Source organism: Primulina eburnea, chromosome 16, assembly GCF_022965805.1.
Source record: "Primulina eburnea isolate SZY01 chromosome 16, ASM2296580v1, whole genome shotgun sequence".
Taxonomy (NCBI): domain Eukaryota; kingdom Viridiplantae; phylum Streptophyta; class Magnoliopsida; order Lamiales; family Gesneriaceae; genus Primulina; species Primulina eburnea.
The window spans coordinates 4,049,992-4,069,362 of NC_133116.1; the positions used below are offsets into that span (position 1 = coordinate 4,049,992).

General features: G+C 33.8%; 2 protein-coding genes across 3 annotated transcripts; both read right to left on the reverse strand.

Moving 5' to 3' along the window:
- Nucleotides 1-193: 193 nt before the first annotated feature.
- On the reverse strand, nucleotides 194-3,328 carry LOC140816631 (meiotic recombination protein SPO11-2). The gene is made up of 11 exons (XM_073176010.1): nucleotides 3,187-3,328; nucleotides 3,021-3,104; nucleotides 2,713-2,842; nucleotides 2,487-2,624; nucleotides 2,148-2,236; nucleotides 1,638-1,766; nucleotides 1,447-1,541; nucleotides 1,276-1,338; nucleotides 793-869; nucleotides 584-714; nucleotides 194-406 (listed from the first exon to the last, which is right to left on the reverse strand). The coding sequence occupies exons 1-11, from the start codon at nucleotides 3,253-3,255 to the stop codon at nucleotides 272-274; spliced, it is 1,140 nt and encodes a 379-aa protein (XP_073032111.1). The 5' UTR covers nucleotides 3,256-3,328; the 3' UTR covers nucleotides 194-271.
- A 1,560-nt stretch (nucleotides 3,329-4,888) lies between these two features.
- LOC140816264 (E4 SUMO-protein ligase PIAL2-like) lies at nucleotides 4,889-15,561 on the reverse strand. 2 transcript variants are annotated; one of them, XM_073175400.1, is made up of 16 exons: nucleotides 15,308-15,561; nucleotides 13,765-13,837; nucleotides 13,094-13,159; nucleotides 11,227-11,292; nucleotides 11,051-11,133; nucleotides 10,326-10,377; nucleotides 10,166-10,237; nucleotides 8,315-8,382; nucleotides 8,158-8,206; nucleotides 7,992-8,076; nucleotides 7,803-7,904; nucleotides 7,573-7,624; nucleotides 7,125-7,176; nucleotides 6,418-6,534; nucleotides 5,487-6,341; nucleotides 4,889-5,241 (listed from the first exon to the last, which is right to left on the reverse strand). In XM_073175400.1, exons 1-16 carry the CDS (start codon nucleotides 15,490-15,492, stop codon nucleotides 5,035-5,037), a joined length of 2,184 nt encoding a protein of 727 aa, XP_073031501.1. In that variant the 5' UTR covers nucleotides 15,493-15,561; the 3' UTR covers nucleotides 4,889-5,034. The 2 variants fall into 2 exon arrangements, with proteins under 2 accessions (XP_073031501.1, XP_073031502.1); XM_073175401.1 differs by lacking the exon at nucleotides 13,765-13,837 and having other exon boundaries at nucleotides 15,308-15,447.
- Between the last annotated feature and the right edge of the window lie 3,810 nt (nucleotides 15,562-19,371).

The window sequence follows — 19,371 nt, forward strand, 5'->3', positions numbered from 1 at the left end:
GCGTCCATCATCACGAACTGCCCTTGCAAATATTGAAATTGTGATTTGCTCATGTACATTTGGATTGAAAAATAGGATTATATTTTTCTTTTTCAAAGATAATATAGAATTGAATAAAATAAAAGAAATTTAATTGAATTTTAAAAGATATTTTGTAATTTGTCAGGCACAACATTTTCTTGGATATATGTAAGCAACAATTGCCTCAGTGGTATAACTATAAGCTTTAAAAATTTGCACACTTCGCAATATATCAATTCAACAATGTAAATTATATGTAACTGGCTTGCACGATTTTCTTGGCCAGGTATTTTGATAAGAAATCAAAGCCATGAACATAAAGAGCTTCAATTTCTGCTTTGTGGCCACTCTGAACCATCATGGCTAGCTCTTCTTTGTATTTATCCTGTAAAAACAAGTACACAATTGATAAACAAGGCCGAAGAAAAAAAAATACAAAGCATGATGGTCAGGATTGTTCTAACATCGCGCATAACATCAGTACAGGTAAGACTGTAATGAGAGTGATATATTGAAAGACAATTACATGAAGATTGTTCTCGCTTAATTATTGTAAATTTACCAGCAAAATTTCTGAATTTGCCAAGCTTTTTGCTATTTGATGATCGCGTGTCTTTAGTTGGATCAGTGATTCGTCAGGTATGAGTTGTTCGATATCATTCTTACGCAATCCCAGCCACTTGATATTGCAAGCTAAATACAGAGATCAAGTCATTTTAGTATTGACATGGCGTCAGACATGAAGGGTTGTCACAGGATAGAAGTAAGCACCATATCTGTATGCTTCTAATCCCATTCCTATGCTTCCATGCTTGAAGGTGCATAGTATGGCCAATCCTGCTGGATTCCTTCGTATTTAAACATTAAAAGGTAAAGGACTAGTAAATAACTCTGAATTATCAACAGAAATTAGGCGGCAAATACATGGAGGTACTAAATATTTTTGGGCTCAACAAGGATTGTTTAGTTCATCATGATATTGAGAAATAACATGGTTCAAACTTGAGTTAATGATTTTTGTTGCGACACGGGAAAACAAATTTGATTAGTTGTCAAATGATTTTAATACTTCGTTTTTAAATATTTTTAATACTCCATTAATATGAATTAAGTGATAACACACGTGTGTGTGTGTGTCTATTTGAACGGTTATAAGATAGAATTCTGGAAAACTCAAGCCTAAGTTGAGGAGCATGCATGACCAGCATCAGGTCATTTTACAAGTCTGTAGAGATTGATGAAGATTATTCATACCAGTCAACCAGGCCTAGAATGGGTAGTTCTGAAAACTCTCGACTCATTCGATGAAGAAGCAGCCTGCATGAAATTTTACAAGTTATACATCATTATGCAAAGTTCCCAGCATGAAAAAAAAAACCTACGGTAAACTGCCGAACACTAAGTTTAATGAAGAAAGGGACATGCCTTGTGGCAATATCTGGATATCCTTTGGCCGTAATGAGAATACATGGAATTTGGTAGAATACCCGGTCCTCAGCCAGCCTCTGGAATATGGCATGCTGGAAAATACTGATGCTTCATTCATTTGTCATAAAAGCAGAAGCAAGGGCTTTTTCTGTAGTCAATAAGTCAAAATTAAACGAGGAAACAAATACCTTCTCAACCACAATGATGTATCTAGCATCACTCTTCATGATCAAATTCTCGAGAAAAATTAGGTCCCCAGAGATGGCATAACCAGAAGATCCACAAACCGAACAATCAATAATGTTTTGGTTTGGCTCCTTCTCAACAATTGAAAAAACAGTCGTAAGACACAGAATGCATCACTTGCAGAAAAAAGTAGAATGACATCAAGTTGTTTTAATCTACTTCAAGTTATACCAATTGTAGTATAATAATAAACTCTAAGAGAGGTAAGTGGATAGTACATTTCACACCAATATGAAATATTAGCAAATGATTGTGGAAAAAGAACTAAAAAATAATTTTAACCCAGCGTATGAAATCTTAGCAAATGAAAAGAACACTATATAATAAGTTCGATCGACCCAAAGTAGATCAGTGAAAATCTGTGGTAAAATTAACACAATCACGTCATTGATCCACTTGAATAATAAAAATTATAAACTTCTGTGGAAGGTCAGGGAGTTAAAGATTAATGCCTGAAGTAAAAGGCGGCCAGCAACCACTCCTCTACTGGATGCCATAACGCCAAGGCTATAACGGCTACATCTAAGTAATGCCACCACATCTGTTTGCTTATCAAAGAAAGAAGAACGCCACAACTTAGAAGCTTTACAGGCAGATAAAGGAAGATAATTAAAACAAAATCAAGTTTGATCTGTCAAATTATACTTTAAGTAAAGCAAAGAAGAGAGGTGTTGCCATGAAAGTTGCACCACATCTATTCTACAAATTTTACTACTATCCCAGTTGAGAAATGATTATAGAACCAATGCAGCTTCAAAAATTATATAAAGAAGAAAATACTAAGTTTGGACCTTGGATAGACCGATTGACCTGCAATTGAGAAGTAAAATACTCTGGTGAATCGGAGAGTAATTTATAAAATAACTCCCTTTGAGTCACTTTCTTTTCTTGGACCAGAATCTGATGGCACATCTCCATCGCCTTCCACACTTCAAAGACCCAAAATAATGTTAAACTAACACGAAAAATGAATTCAACACGAAACAAAAAAGACCCAAAATTGAGAAAAATGGATACCTCTAATAAATGATTTAGCACTGTTCTCATTCATCAAAGACCGCTTGCAGAATGAACGCGAAAGAAAAATGGCCGTGGATTCAGTTAGTAATCCTCGACTGGCTCTACGATTGCTCAACGATCTGTCTATCTGTCAAAAACGAACCATAAAATCTTAAACATAAAAAAAAGTATGACAGGAACATTTGCTATTAACACCCCAACGTGTAGGTTGTGTTATTGGCAATGGATCCAAAACCAAAACTTAGGAAATGAACAAGCATTAATTTTACAAGCACAAACAAGAAGATCCAAAAGTAAGATAGAACCAGAGGTAAATCAGATATCGACGGATTATTTGAATTCAGATTCCTCAGGAAATTAAGGACCGCGACTTCAATTCTAGCTCGAACCTGAAAGTAAACCAAAAAAATAAGAATCCCGGAAATCAATCCATTTGCGCCAAAAATTACAATAACGATCAGATCTAGGAACCTCGAAAGGAGGGATGATATCAGCGTTGCAAATATGTTGATCCGAAACGAAAATGGAGGATTTTAGCATTTTCGTTGGCGAAGAAGATGAAATTGTCTCTAATTTTCGCGGGCGAATGGGTTAAATTATTGTTTTTTCAAACTTTTCCTCATAAATTAATTTTAAAATATTTAATATCTTACGAACTCTTACATATATTTAAAAAAAAAATAAAAAAGAAGGAAGAACAACAAAAACAAGTTAACAATAGAAAAAACAAAAAAATATGTGAAAATAGAATTCAGAATAATAAAGTATTGACGTAATTTTGAGTACTACTTGTTTTATATTTGGATATATACTTTTACTATTTATATTTCATTCGTTTCAAATATATAAACTGCATTTCATTTTCTGTTGTCATAGATATATAATAAAATTTCTAATTTTAGTTGAGAATAAGTGTAATGTGAGATGGTTTCACGATTTTTTATCTGTGAGACGAGTCAATCCTATCGATATTTATAATAAAAAATAATACTATTAACATAAAAAATAATACTTTTTCGTGGATAACCCAAATAAGAGATTCGTCTCACAAATACGACTCGTGAAACTACCTCACACTATTTTTTGCCTTTAGTTGGATCTCTTGTTATTTTTTTTACTAATATATTTATATTAACCAAGTATTCGAAAAATATGCAATCATTTCTTGAATGAATTACATCAAGACAAAATCAGAATTTGTAAATTTTTTATGTCCAATAATATTTTTAATCCACAACGAAAAAATATACAAGTATATGTATTTGGAATGGATGAAATATTTTTTAGAACACAAACTCATTATATCATCTCACGTATGAGACGAATCTTCGACCGATCCAATCCATAAAAAGTATCACGTTTACTATTTTTCATTGCAAAAATACAATTTCTTTAGTTATGTTATGATAAAATATTATTTAATATATACTTATTTTAATTAAAGATATTCGAACCATGAAAAATATTATTTTGGATAGAAAATTATTCACTACAAAAATATCATTTTTTGTTGATTATGTTACAAAAAAATATTGTTTGTGTATATTAATTTGAGTAAGTACTAGTGTTTATGACCAACCCGGCTCATGAAACTATTGCCTAGAAAACCTACTCTTTTTAGAAGAAAAAAATAGATGTTTATAAATTTTAGTGGCTTAGAGGTGTGACCCTTCCTACAAGACATGGAAACGTGTTTCCTAACAAGAGCACGGGCGGCGTGAAAACAAAAAAAAAAAACAAAAACAAAAACAAATTCAGAATAATTTATGGGCAGAAAGGCCTAAAGGAGCAAAACTGGCCTCTCCACATGCAAGCCAAACAAATACTTCCCCTTCAATCTTGCAAATCACTTTGTCCCAGATGATATGTCTGGTAATTGGCTTGAAAGATCGGGCTCGGCAACCGAGGATCCAGAAAGATGACTTGGTTCTGGAGGCCGCAGCAGAGTAGTTGTATCGGCCATCAAGGATTGCAAATGTGCTGGGACATTAGTTGGGAGTGACGGTCTCGCTGCCTGAGCTTGCTGGTTAGGTTGAATAATGTACTGGTTTAAAGCATCGGAATAAGCCTGACCCGATAAAGCTCCACGCATACGGGCTGCTGGGCGCCAATTCTGCTCAATGGAATCATTGGCTGTAGTTGTCTGACCTTGAGAAGATGTAATTTCTAGATTACTTACCTGGTCTCTAGTTGATGGCATTCTGTGATTATTGGCAATCGTATATGGGGGTGTTATTTTAGATGCCTCAACTGGCCTAGTCATCTGTCCACTTGTGTGCACAGATAACGACTTACCAGCTTGTTGACTAGTGACTGCCCCTACTGGGAGATTGGTTCGGTCCGATGAAACTCCAACTTGGCTTTGAGGTCGAGAGAAGTTCGCAGGTGACTGAGCAGATGGCATCCTCGACCAACAAGGTGAGGTGGAGTTGAACTACGACGTTCATTTAAAGCACTGAAAGAATTTCGTCCTTGATCTGGAACACTTGATTGAGATGATCGAATGGAAGGAAATGACTGATTTCGCTGACCACAATTCCAAAGAAGAATTAGAGAAGAGTAAATAGATGTTATAGATAAGTGCAATTTTGGTTGTTTGAGACTTCATGCTGTGTTAGAAGCAAAATAAACACAGATCCCATTTTGAGTTGAAAAATCTCCCATAGATTTTTTAGTAATAAAAACAATCTGAACTATCAGGAAAATCTGCAAGGAAATCAATTGGATACATTGCAAAATACCACTAAATCAGGGAAAGGGCACCCATTTACCTGCATACCCATGTACTGATGCAATGGAGATGAAGACCTCTGTGAGGCGGAAAATGGATTCATATGAGTTGCGTTGGGAAACATTTGGGCCCGTGGTGAGGCTTGAGAAGCTGCTGATACACTATTCTGGGTAAATATGTTCCCACTAATTCTTGGCCGTTTTTGAAGAACGGAATCTGAGGTGCGCGCAAGAAGGGCCTGAACCACCGTAGGTGTACTGGTAATATTCCAGGGTACAGACGGGAACCTTCCATACTCGTTAGTGACAGCTGAATTTCCAAATTGGTGCTGCTGAAATGGCCGAGTAGTCGATACAGAAGTTTCACATTTTGGCATAGTGGCTGTAACAAGTGCATCACCAAAAACAGCCTCGAGTTCTTGATTTGGAGAATTAGGACCAACTGGATGGGTCAAAACAGGACTCTGCGCAATATTGTTTGACGTGGAGTTTGATAGTGATGACACCTGTCCAAAGTTTGGCATAACGAATCCAGACCAGAAATCATCATCAAGACAAGCATCACTTTGGTCAGCACCATTTGTTTTGGTCATCTGAGGGTCGAATGCGTCAGTTGGAGTCTCTGTTTGACATTGATAAGTTGCGGTGGTTGTCCTGTCTTGGATTTCATCATCGGAAAAAGAACTTATTTCATTGTCGATGGCAGTCAAATCAAGAACATCTACAGGAGCTTTCGACAACTGAACAGATTCAGATTGTGGAGGCTCGTCCTGTGTATTATTGGAGATCTTATCCACTGATTTCTGTATAGAGTCATCAGCTCCCGTCGCAACGTTCCAAGATCCATCCGAGGCAAAAATTACCTCGGTATCATTTGCACCAACCTCTTCCAAGATCTGAAAAGGCTCCAAACATAACCTAAGAATAAAATCATTCAAGAATACAATAAAAAAATGCAGATAATATACTTGCCTTGACCATCTTTCGGTCAATGCGTATATCAGTGAAGCAGACATGCTGATTACAATGAGGGCAGCGCCAGGATGGTACTCTTGAATTTATGTCCACGTAGTTGCCAAAATCAAAACACTGGCTCAAAACGAAAACACAAGACTTCAAATTTGCTAAGACCGTTGAAAAAAATGAGAAGCAAGGCTATGAAATCCAACAGAAATATGAGAGTTGACATTGCGATAATTTAAATTTTTTTTGCTCAACAGGAATGTGGTTTCACCTCCCCATGTGATTAATCTAGTTTTATCAATGCGTCAAATGACCATTCATATTTTAAAAGTTACAAATCAAATACACAAAAACATCAAACAACCATTAGTCTCATACTGGTCTTACAAGTTATAAATCAGTCATAACAAACATCACAAAAATCAACAAATCAGAAGTTGTAAATGGTACAGCATATCAAATAAAGTTTAGTGGTCAAACTAGAAGCTAGACCGATACTGTATTGGTCAGATGACGTAATAGAAAGACAAATTCGGTATCCATGGGGTAACAATGGGATTAGATTGTATATTAAACTATCACACAACTTGAAAAATAAAAAGACAGTCTTTGTAATCACATTTGTCAGTAAGTGCAACTTCTTTCAACTAAATCTGTAATCACATTTGACGGTAGATGCAACTTCTTTCAACTAACTATCTGATACTTAAAATTACCTGAATATGTTTGCATGAATATCCTTTGACAGGAGTTTTAATTCGCTTGAAGCTGTTCAAGATTAAAAGGGATGCACGAAATCAGCAGTAAAAAAGGCACAGCTACTCGAATGGGGTTGGTAAAAATGCCAGCAAAAAAAAATGTGAAAACAAGAAAGATAAAGGTAATTTTCGGAATTGAAGTCAAAATCCAAATTTCAGAACCGATGAGCATCACAGATTAAAAATGTAGATTATACATCTCATAATGTTTGCAATGATTGGTGGTGTTGTGACCAGATATCATAATGTATCTTTTGTTTTGTCACGATAAATAAATACTAATGAAAAAACGAGGTGCCCAGTAAAACCGTTAAGTTCCATGCAAACCGTTAAGTTCCATGCAAATAGTGCATAAATGAATGCTGAAGAACATACTTGAGTTGAGCAACGCAAAATCAAGGTTTACCTAATAGGACAGTTTAGTGATATCCTTGAGGGCCCTTCAATTATTTCAGAATCTACACAGGAAAATCAAGCAAACTAACATGAGCAGTTCTAGAGCACAGGCATTCCACTAACGAATAGACCTTACCGTGCATGTTATTCTAAAATGAATGTTGTTCCGACTAAAAAAGTAGTAAAACAATGGCCAACTTGACAGCAATAAATAAGTTCCAGAAATTTTACTAATGGCACCTGAATCCACGGCTGTGAGAGCATGCTGCTCATAATCTTGAAGGGCACTACTCTCAAGGTTTGGCATCTCACTCATGAAAGCAATTGCTATAGTATAATTCCCTTCACAAATATCAACTTTGGGAGTAAAGGCTTTTGCATATTAAACCGCAAAACAAAATTTTCAGATATGAAACCTGAGGCTTATACCACAAAATTCACCCACAGCCTGCAGAAGATTCGACCCATATTTCAGCATATGTGTCACATCTGTTGGGATTTGAGGTCCTGTGTCCTGCTTGAGAGAAAGAATACAAGTATTTCACAATACAATTAGCTTAAAGATAAAGGTGTCCTAAAATTAGTCTAAACTAACCATGGAAGTAGTAGTCCTCTTCTCCACTCCCTTCCCATTCACGAGAAAGCTGCAGAAGTAAATATAGAAAATGTTAAATTCTTTCGTTTGCAAGAAAGAAAAAAATTAATTATGCTCAAAATGAAAATATTAATGAAGTAGCAAAAGAATAGATTACTTGACTTTGGAGGGGGTAGTGAGGCAGGAAGACTTCGTTACATCATCTGTTTGCGCAACAAATAACCTCTGTAGATGAAATTAATTATCATCAAGCAATTTATGGTATATCTCAGCCGAACCCACTTAGTGGGATAAAGGCTTATGTGTTGGTGTTATAGTTGTAATTTATGAAAATATGTAACTTTTTTCATGAAATTAAAGTATAATATAATACATTAAAAGGAAACATCTCGCTTCAACGAGTTGTGCTCTACACTTTTTAACTGGTACTCTCTGTCCACAGGATGGGTCTTCAAACTATGGAAGCAAGATGAGGAGGGATAGCAGCTCTACAGAGATAAATATGTTTATTGGCCTGACCATGCCACCCCCAACCTACCCCAAATTAGCATCCTTACTTAGAGGTCTTATACATGAAATATGCAGATTAAGCACTATCCCGCTAAAATGCTTATAAGATCCTTATATCAAAAGATAAAATAACTCAAATATAACACCTATTATTCTTGTGAATTCGGAGTTGCAAAAGGTACTGCTTTATGTGTCACCAAAACCAAGATGACGCTTTTTTAAGAAAACCCCAAGATGGAAGCAATAGCATGATCGTATAGATTATTTAAGCAAAGGATCGCAATATCGATGCACACTAATAAAGGGTTAAAGTTAAACAATTAAAAGTTAAAGAAAAACAATGAAGACCCAGAAATTATTTTATCAATCCTAGCTGCAAGCAAGGAAAAGAGACTGCAATATTGATGCATACAAGCAAAATAGTTAAACAATTAAAAGTTCTAAAAAAGAAGACACGGAAAGAATTTTCTGTAATAGGTGTAAGAAAGGAATAAGACTATATGTGTCCATTAAATTCACCGTCATAGAAAGAGGCCATTAGGTATTTTATCCTCTTCATTCTTTGTCGTTCATTCGAGGAAATCCTTACTTTCAGTCACTTTACTTTCCGACCACATCATCGTTCCAAAAATCCAGGGTCGAAAGGGAAAAAATGTTGTATTGTCCCAGACTCCCAGTATAAAGTAAAGTCATAAGTCACCAGCTATCCGTGCCTCGTGAAACCTCCCATCACAAGAGATTTAATCAATCCACCCCTAAGAATGTGTTCCGACAAAAATAAACTACATATGCAGTAGTTAAGGTTAAAAGGAAAATAATCACTTTTGTAGTGATCCATTTCTACAACCCCCTCGAAATTCATAGCATCCCCTAAACTAAAACATGTTGTTAAGGACCGCATGGTTAAGAATTCAGCTTTATTTTGCCCATGCTCAGAAGCATCTGAATCACAATATGGACAAAAGGAAGAATTCAATACGGTTACATTGGATCATAAATTTCATTGGACAAAAGGAAAGGATTTACTTTGGTTCTAAGAGAAACAAGAAGGATGTTCAAATATTTTTTCAAGTGCATCTTGGCTAATTTACTCTCATTCATTTCTTTCCATTTTATTAAATTAAATTAAATTAAAAATAGCATAAATTGACTTTGCTTTTCCTTTCCACTTTCCACCACAAAATCCTTGAACCAAAAGTAGCATAAACTATAAGATCTTGCATCTGTCGACCCAGATCAAAGGTTACAAGATAAGCACTACTATGGTTGAGGAACAATGTGTACAAGATTATATTTGAAAATCAACTCGCTTACTCACGTGTTTTAACAATTGTTTTGCCTTCTCATGGATCATACTAAGTCATCAAGCTAATTTAAAGGAAACATCAGGTAACGTGATTCAGTAAAATTACAGAAACAATACACTGTTTAATTAATGCACAATCACAGAATTGTTCCTGAATATAAAATATTGCACTTGTGAGCCTTGCATGCTTACTATTTTTTGACCCGGAGAAGGCATTAAAGTTTTTGAAATCTGGAAGCCACTCACATAAGCATCGAATCCAGGCTACAATGCAAACACAAAATGCACCAATGCCATCAGCAGTTAAAACGATACGAGATCAATGCATGCAGAAGGAAGGCGAAATAGCCACCTTGACTTCAAGGAAAACTAATTTATGGCCCATCCTCATTCCCGGATAGAACCTGCGGAAGCACGTACACACAATAACTTTTTAAGTCGCAGGTTGAATGGCAAAAAAAACTTGGCAAGACACAAAAAAGGTAGATTACAAAAATAAAAGAAAGAAAATAGAAAGCCCATATTTTGTTCAGAAATATTAGAGGTTAAATACAAGATATAAATATCACGATGGTTTGGTGCATATAAAATTTCACATAAAACTGTGGAGGGCATATTCTCTCTTGTAACTGGACATGGTAACAAGACTTGATACCACAATCACCTTGCCAACTGAGTTGCATTAATTATATTAAAAAATGTCGAGTTAAACTGCAGAGATTAACTGATAGTTGAACCAAAGGATTACTAGCGTGTTAACATAGCACAATGGAGCTACGGAGGACATAAGAAGGCAAAGAATTTGAACCTTCCCGCTCCAGCAGGAAAAAATGCTTATGTAATCTTATCATCAATCGCTTGGTAAAAGAATTCGTTAAGATGCATTGCTTGCATACCAGCTATCATTTTTATTTATCACTGTAAGTCTTGGAGAAGCAAATAATGTGTGTGCGCGTATACGCAGATACCACATCTAAATTCCAGTTAGTGTGAAATTTAACAAAAGGCATGCAATTGTTTTTTACAAGTTGGAACCACAGTATCACTTCTTAAAAAAATTAGAAATGAATATTTTACCTTGACATAATTGTGGAGGTAACAGAGAGAGAGCAGGTAGCCTTTGTGTCGAAATTTGATGAGCCACAAAAATTACTTGCCATCTACACAAAAAGAAATAAATTTCAATAATTGTGAATCCAACCAACCGGGAAAAAAATTTATGTGTATAAAACAATACTCAGTTGTTAACCAACCTCCTTCCCCAAGTTTATTAGTTCATCAGAATCTTTATTTGAAAACCACCCACATTCACAAGCATTCTGCCAGCCAAATAATGAACAGCCTCAGAATTGCAAAATTAAGGAATAAGGTTGTTTTCTAGGTGATTTTTGTCCGAGACTCCTCCATGTCAAAGTAAGATTCAAAATGGAAAAGTGAAATATCTTGCTACAAAAATACAATGTGAAAAGTAGTAAAGCTGATTTTTGTGGCACGTGCTTTCATAATTCAGAATGCCAGTGTACTTCAGCGACAAATAATCACTCCACAAAAGGCTTTTAAAGCACTCGGGCATGAAAAAATTCATTTCCACTGCCTTACAAGTTATGATGGCTGGGATCGCCAACTAACTATAAGACAAATGCCACCAAAATTAGACTTTTTTCAACTAAATTAAATTTGCCAATTGAAGGGAACCACTCTAACAAGCACGACCAAAGTTGCAAGTTTTCAACCCTTGTCACGCATTAAATCTAGCCACCACACAAGTAAAAGAAATCTTTTCTACCAAGATAGCACGATGAAGGATGTTGTTTGGCAGCGCATGGAGTGGTCCATAATAAGGGTCGTTTTTGCATGTTTACAATGTTGTTTTTAGTCCATTATTGCATGAGTTTAGGGTATCGAGTCTGCATTTTATCTGTTCTATTCATAATTTATGCATATTGTTGCTCCTCACATGTTCCAGTTGATTTGTAGGTGAACCTGATCAAAAAGAAGGGAATTATTGACTAGATTGCAAGCAGCCCACACTAGGGCGGGTGATTTAGCCCACCCAAGCGCACTAATGAAGAAAAAAAATACAGATTTGCACAACGCACTCGACGTACAAAAGAAAAATGAATTACGCGCAGGCTGCGCTAGGGCGTTAAAATCTACCGCCCTAGTGCGATGCGATAAAGAAAGAAGAATTTGCTCAATTTGTTTCCGTTTTTTTCTGGATTATAGGCTACATCCATATCTTAGAGCAGCCCTAATACACGAAAAAGCTTCACTAGACATCAGATTTACACCAGATTCATAAGGAGAGCCGGGAAGAGGAAGACACAGCTGCACGAAAGGAAACAATCAAAGAACAAGAACTTAACAGCGTTTTTCTCCTTCCATCTTACTTTAGTTAGGATTTAAGGGATCGTACCCTCAAAACAATTATGTTTTGAATTCTTTTTTAAGATTGAATTTTGGTTTTTAAGCATTCTTGATTATGTTATTGTTTTGATTGCATCTTTGGAGCATGATCGACTTTGAAGTGATTTTATATGTTATAATTGAGACCGATAGGAGATTTTATAACATGATATGATAATATGATCCATGAATCTACAACTTGCATAGGCACATGAAGTTAGATACACATTGATAGTTATAGGCCGAACTCGAAAGCTAGAGGATTCAACAGTTTGTTAATGCAATTGCAATTGTTAAATAACATAAGGACAATTGGTTACTGTATTTTGTTAATTTTATTACCATAACTCGACAGAGTATATTGATAAATTAGGGAATCCCGTCAAAAGCATAGCTTAAAAATTGAAATTCAATTAGCTTAAAGTAAATTTGTCTAATCAATCTTTGTGGGAACCACACTCGTACTTTGTACATTATATTATAACTTGACTCGTACGCTTGGGATTTAATCGAACTTAAAAGATAATTTTATTGAGGAATTTACATTGCAAAAAAATCTTAATCAGTCCATTTAATGCACATATACACAACAACTTGTACTTTTCAAATGCATGGAGTATTGGAGTCCATAAAAACATTGCTTCAAAGTTCAAACATTGACAAAAATGAAGCATGACGCTGTACAATCACACCAAATATCGCCTGGTAACTAACCTTAACAGAAATCATCAAAACCATTATAGCTGATTGCAGGAGGGCATCTTTCTTAAATCGGCACACCTGAATAGATGATCATCGAAGAAAAATGATAAATCCTTATATCATCACATGAAGGAAATATAATGAATGGCATCAAAAGGCCAAAACCAGCAAAGCATGAGTTCACAAAAGTGTAAGACAGAAGCGGTGTTAGAGACAACATGCACTCATGCATATAAATAATGTAAGTAACAGGAAGATAAGAGTCGTTCAGACTAATGAACCTAATAAAACAAAGCCACAACAGTCTAATTTACTCGGGATTTAGAGAAAACGCAATGCAGAACTCAAATTTTACATAATGCTTTGACGAAAAAAATGTAAAATTATAACTCAGTTTGCAAGTTTTATGGAACTGTATTAGAATCCAGCAGTGCAACGTAAATGTCCAAAAAACATGTATAGATTTGATTATAATTTATACTTGAAATTAACAGCTAGAATCTGAAACAAACTATTCGTCTCCATCTTCCTACAAATTATGATGTTGATTTGAGGGCATTTAAATATAATTAATGGTTTGTGACCAAAAAAAATATTTTATTGACTAAAGTATTACACCAGTACAAATCAACTCCTATGGCAGGTCCAGGTCCCTGAGAAACAACACTTTTATCCAAAGTCACCTGCTTTAACAGAGAAGGAAACTCTTGCACTCTGCTTGGAACCTCGTAGTGTACAACAGCAAAATCGATACCTCTGCAGTTTCCAACGAACAAAAAAAAAAACTCAGTAAAACTACTAGTAGAATTTGGTACTTTGTAAGTGTTATCTCCTTTATAACACTCTGCCACAGATAAAATTCCAGGGCAAATGTAGTTGACACTGACATGTTGAACATCTGCAACCACTTTCTTGGATCAAACTTTTAATATGAGTGGTTTTTTTGACATAATATTATATTATGACAGAAAGTACTCAATTTGAACCCCATGCACTCCCTCACCATATTCCAACACATGGGTCTTTAACACATGGGTCTTTAGAGTCGCTCATGTGTCAGGATAACACATGCAGAAAATCAGATTAAATTTCAACTCTCTATAACTGACATGCGTCCCTCGGTGATTGCACAACAAAATGTAGCGTGCTTATAAAGTAAAAGGAACTCTACAACCTAATCGGCAATTCTTTTGGGTTTTGTGTTCTTCTCCTGAAATCTGGCCTAACATTGATTCTTTGGTTGAGATTTGTTGATCTGAAAGGAGATTCTTGGGAATGGATAACACTGGGTCAATATCGGTAATGTGGTCCATGTTTAGCTAAAAGGTTGAATTAAGATACTACGTCGAATACTGGAAAATGAAGGAGAAGCACGAAAAGCAAAATAACACCGTATTGTGTCAGATTTCATTAGTTTAGTTTTATTAGTTTAATGATTCCACTCACGCGTTTAATTTTGTTTGTTTAGATTACATATTTAAATTTGATAATTAATAATCATAGTACATGTTTTCCGATATCTGTTGGAACGATTTGAACTCCAACTCCAGTTTATTACAATTTGATTTATTGTTTCTGGTAGTCCTAATCAATTTTGATGGTCAATGGATTAAAACCACTTACAGTAGATCACCATGGGGCATGGGCGTCAACTTCACAAGTGTTGGACAATGTTGCATGTCTCACTCTCACATTGGTATCACATGAAAACATTGAGTGGTCAATAAGGTTAAGGATCCTCCAATCTACGAGACTAATCTTTTGGACTTTAAGCTCTATTCTTGAGCTTGTAGACTAATGAAGTGTTTGCAATCACTTAAAAAAAGATATTCTTGGTTTTTGGATTAAAAAAACAGTTTTTTGTGTTAGCTTCTGCTTACTTTAAATTGAAATCCAGAAGCCGATGTTATTTTGATTCTGCTTCTACAAAGTGAGCTGGTAAAAAATTTGTATTTAGAATCAAATATTATATCAAACGCTACTAATTTCTGAGTTGCCCCCCAAGAACAATTTCCGTGGGTAACGATCTAAAGAATACAACTTTGACTCTAATACTGTTTTCAATTTACTAGGTATCATCTCCTATATCAAAATCCCACTTCATCCCTCGCAATACTATTATGACGCGAATTATTCGTCATACAGCTATATACCACAAAAAATATTAAATCTGAAAAAAAAAACAGCTTTTCAAGTAAGAATCGTACGTGTGGACTGGAGGATTACCTGGACAGGGAAAGGCAGAGATTTAAGAACTCTGCGTCGTTTTTAATGGTGCCGCGTACGTGCCGTAATAAACGATCCATCACCACGGAAATGCGGTAAGCGTTCACCTTCGACTTATCTAAGTCGCCACTCGAAGCGCCGCCGACGCCAACCATTTTCGCTCGGATCACCGCCGTTCCGGCCATCTTTTCAACTTTTTTCAGACGTTTTTCTCTTGTAATTTATTTTAGAAACGAAGGTGTTTTTTTTTTCACGTCGACCAGCACGGCTTATTAAATAATTTTATAAGAAAGTATTATTCACCTCTTTATTTTATAATTTTATATTAAAAATATATATTATTTTGTTATATATGATATTTATATATTAAATAATATTTATTTAAATAATTTGAATTTTTAGATAAATTGAATAAAAAATCGAAAAAATAAAAAGAATTATAAAAATTATTAATAAACTCGCACCAATTAATTAACTAAAAATATTACGAAATATAAAAATATTAAAAAACTTTTGTTTCACATTGACATATCAAAGTTATTTTAAAATAAATATTTTCAATAGAGTTTACAGTTAATATGTATATAAATATTTTCGGGAAAATAAAGTTTAAAAATATATATGGGTTAATTTTAAAATTTAGAAAGTTTATATGTCAAAGAGTATAGTTTAAATTAATAATTTTATGTTCTAAAAATTTTATGTATTTGGTAAAAAAAAATTGATATAAAATTAAAAAAAAAATCATTTTATATTTTTTTATCCCAAAATTTAAAAATAATATTTTGTAACGTAAAAACTCTTGCGCGTAACATGCAAAAATATTACGTTTGTGTTTTTAAGGTCAAATCAAAATCATTTAATATAAGAAAATAAATAAATAAGGGTGAATTTGTCGGTGAGTAGATTTTTTTTTATAAAAATACGTCTATTATGAGACGGTCTTACGAATCTTTATCTGTGAGATGAGTCAGCTCTATCAATATTCACAATAAAAAATAATACTCTTAGCATAAAAAGTAATATTTTTTAATGTATGACCCAAATAAGATATATGTCTCACAAAATACGACTCGTGAAACTGTCTCATACAAGTTTTTGTTTTTTAAAATTAAGTTGGAGGTGTTAATAACACTCTCCATTTTACAACTATATTTATATTTGTATAATATTTCATTGGTACATATTAAACAAATAAATAATACGTCACTAATTTATTAATTATATAAAATGTCAAATAAAAATAAACTTAAGTAATCTAGTTACAATTATTTTGTGTTGGGTGTCATAATTATCTCTGTTTGGTAGAGCGATCGAACTGTGGTGTTTGTGCTGCTGTGCGGTTTAAAAGATTTGAGTTGCACCATTACTACTAGCTATAGCTTTTGGTAAAGCGGTAAGCACTCGGTCCTACAATTGTATCAGAGTCAAGGTCATGGGTTCAATTCTCATTGATTGCAAAGAGTGCAATTATTGGGAGAGAGATTGTTGGGTGCAATAATTGTCTCTGCTTGGTAGAGCGATCGAATCGTAGTGCTTGTGCTGCTGTGCGGTTTAAAAGATTTGAGTTGCACCATTACTACTAGCTATAGCTTTTGATAAAATGGTAAGCATTCGGTCATACATTTTGGTTCGATTTTAAATCAATGTATTTCTTATTTAGCTCAAATTAGCATTTGATATTTATATACCGATCATATCGATCAATCTATTCTTCTTTTTTATGACGTAGAAACCCACATAGGCTAACTTTTAATACACACCGAATAAACCACTAAACCAATCTTTTCTTTCATAGATAAATACGTAAATCTTATATATCATCCATGTGTTGCTTATTTTTGTTATACTCTATTTTGACCTCATCTTCTTAAATTAAGATTATATTTTTATTGAAAAACAAAATACATTAAAAGATATTTTGTTTTTGTTATGTTTTGTACCTCTAAAACCCGCTCGAAGGCCCAAAAACGATGGGCTAGAATCAAGAAAAACACAAGAACAACCAATATACCAACACACCAAAATATTCAATACATGGTTTAACTTTAATATGGTATTATTGCATGTGTTGCATGCACGTACAATTTATTTTGTACGAATAATTTTTATTGGAGTTAAATTTAATATTTAGATTACGAAAAAATACGTGTTTAAAATATTTGTAATTATTTTGTTATCATTTGTAAAATTATTATGTGGTTAACATACTGATTTTTTTAAAAAAAACACAAATGATTATGTAAGATGGATTGTACTTTGGGTCGAAAATTAATTTGTTTAATTAGATGAGGATAATATCGTTATTTAAAAAATATTCGTACCAAAGACACCAAGCTAATCTATATTAAGACAAAAATTTGTGTAAGACGGTCTCACGGATCGTATTTTGTGAGAATGATATCATATTTGGGTCATCCATGAAAAAATATTACTTTTTATGCTGAGAGTATTACTTTTTATTGTGAATATCGGTAGGATTGACTCATATCACATATAAAGATTCGTGAGACCGTCTCACAAGAGACCTGCTATCCATATTGAGGCAAAAACTTGTGTAAGACGGTCTCACGGGTCGTATTTTGTGAGACATATATCTTATTTGAGTCATCCATGAAATAGTATTATTTTTTATGCTAAGAGTATTACTTTTTATTGTGAATATCGATATGATTGATCCGTCTCACAAATAAAAATTCGTGAAACTATCTCATAAGAGACATACTCTCGTATCAAAGACTAGCGAAAAAATTTCCTGATGCATTTAGTCGAATACTTTTGTCCTCTATTACTATAATTACAAAGCCATTATAAAAAAGACCCTTTTATTGTTAAATTCCAATATATGCCTACAAATAAAAGAACTGAACACCTACCTGTCTGCCTCTGTGTCTTTTATTGAATTTGTTTTATTAATTTCACATCAATCTTACAAAAGTCCACAAAGGAATCTAATTTAAGTATCACTTTCACATTGAATTTCATTCGACCAAAAATATATTCATTTATAGATAATTTTTTAAATATTCATTATTTTATAAAGTGAATTTAAGAATCAATGGAATATTTTATAAAGTTTAGAGAATAAAATATATTTTATATATATTAAAATCCATTAAAATTTAGAGAATAAAATATATTTTATATATATTAAAATTCATTAAGCAAAAAATTACGACAATAAAAAATTATCAGGCAAAAAATATATATGAATCACGTAGGAGATCATCAATGTCAAATAACAATTTTCGTGTATTTAGTTGTTTTGGACAAAAAAACAAATCGAAACAAAAGAATCTATGTTGCTGGATGAAAACAAATTTTGACAGATCAGATGACTAAAATCTAAACATGTCGACTTAGAAGACTAATATATTTTTCTCATTTTAAAACAAGATATTTAATTTATTAATTTCCTTGAGCACAGTTCATCAATCAATCCGACTCCCCTGAGGGTGTGCAACCATAATAATAACTTAGAAAAGTCTTTTTAATCCCTATCAGAATTTGAAACGGTATATTCTTCTCAGATGGTTTCTATGTTTGTCAGTTCAACTTTATGTAATTTTTATCATTATTTCTGGATGGTAATGATCCTTTCGTCGGACTTATTTTGGTTCTCGATTCACATACTGGTTGTACATGCATCTATATATATATATATATATAGTTGCTTCGAAAATGTATCCGATAAAAACATTTGTGTCGATGTCGATTTTATTCTCACTCTTGGTTCTCGACGATCTTGTGACAGCATCTCTCAATCCATGAAGAATGGTCTCATGTGAGACCATCTCAGGGATCCTAATCTGTGACACGGATCAAATCTACTCATATTCACAATAAAAAGTAATAATCTTAGCATAAAAAATAATATTTTTTCATGAATAACCCAAATAAGAAATCCGTCTCACAAATATGACCTGTAAGACAGTGTCACATAAATTTTTACAGAATTATCTTGTCTTGGAACTATCTTCGAAACCATGGGAAGACAACATAAGCCATGTGAGAGAACGGAGGTTGTTTATTTTAAGCGGACTAACAAACCTACGTGACTAAAA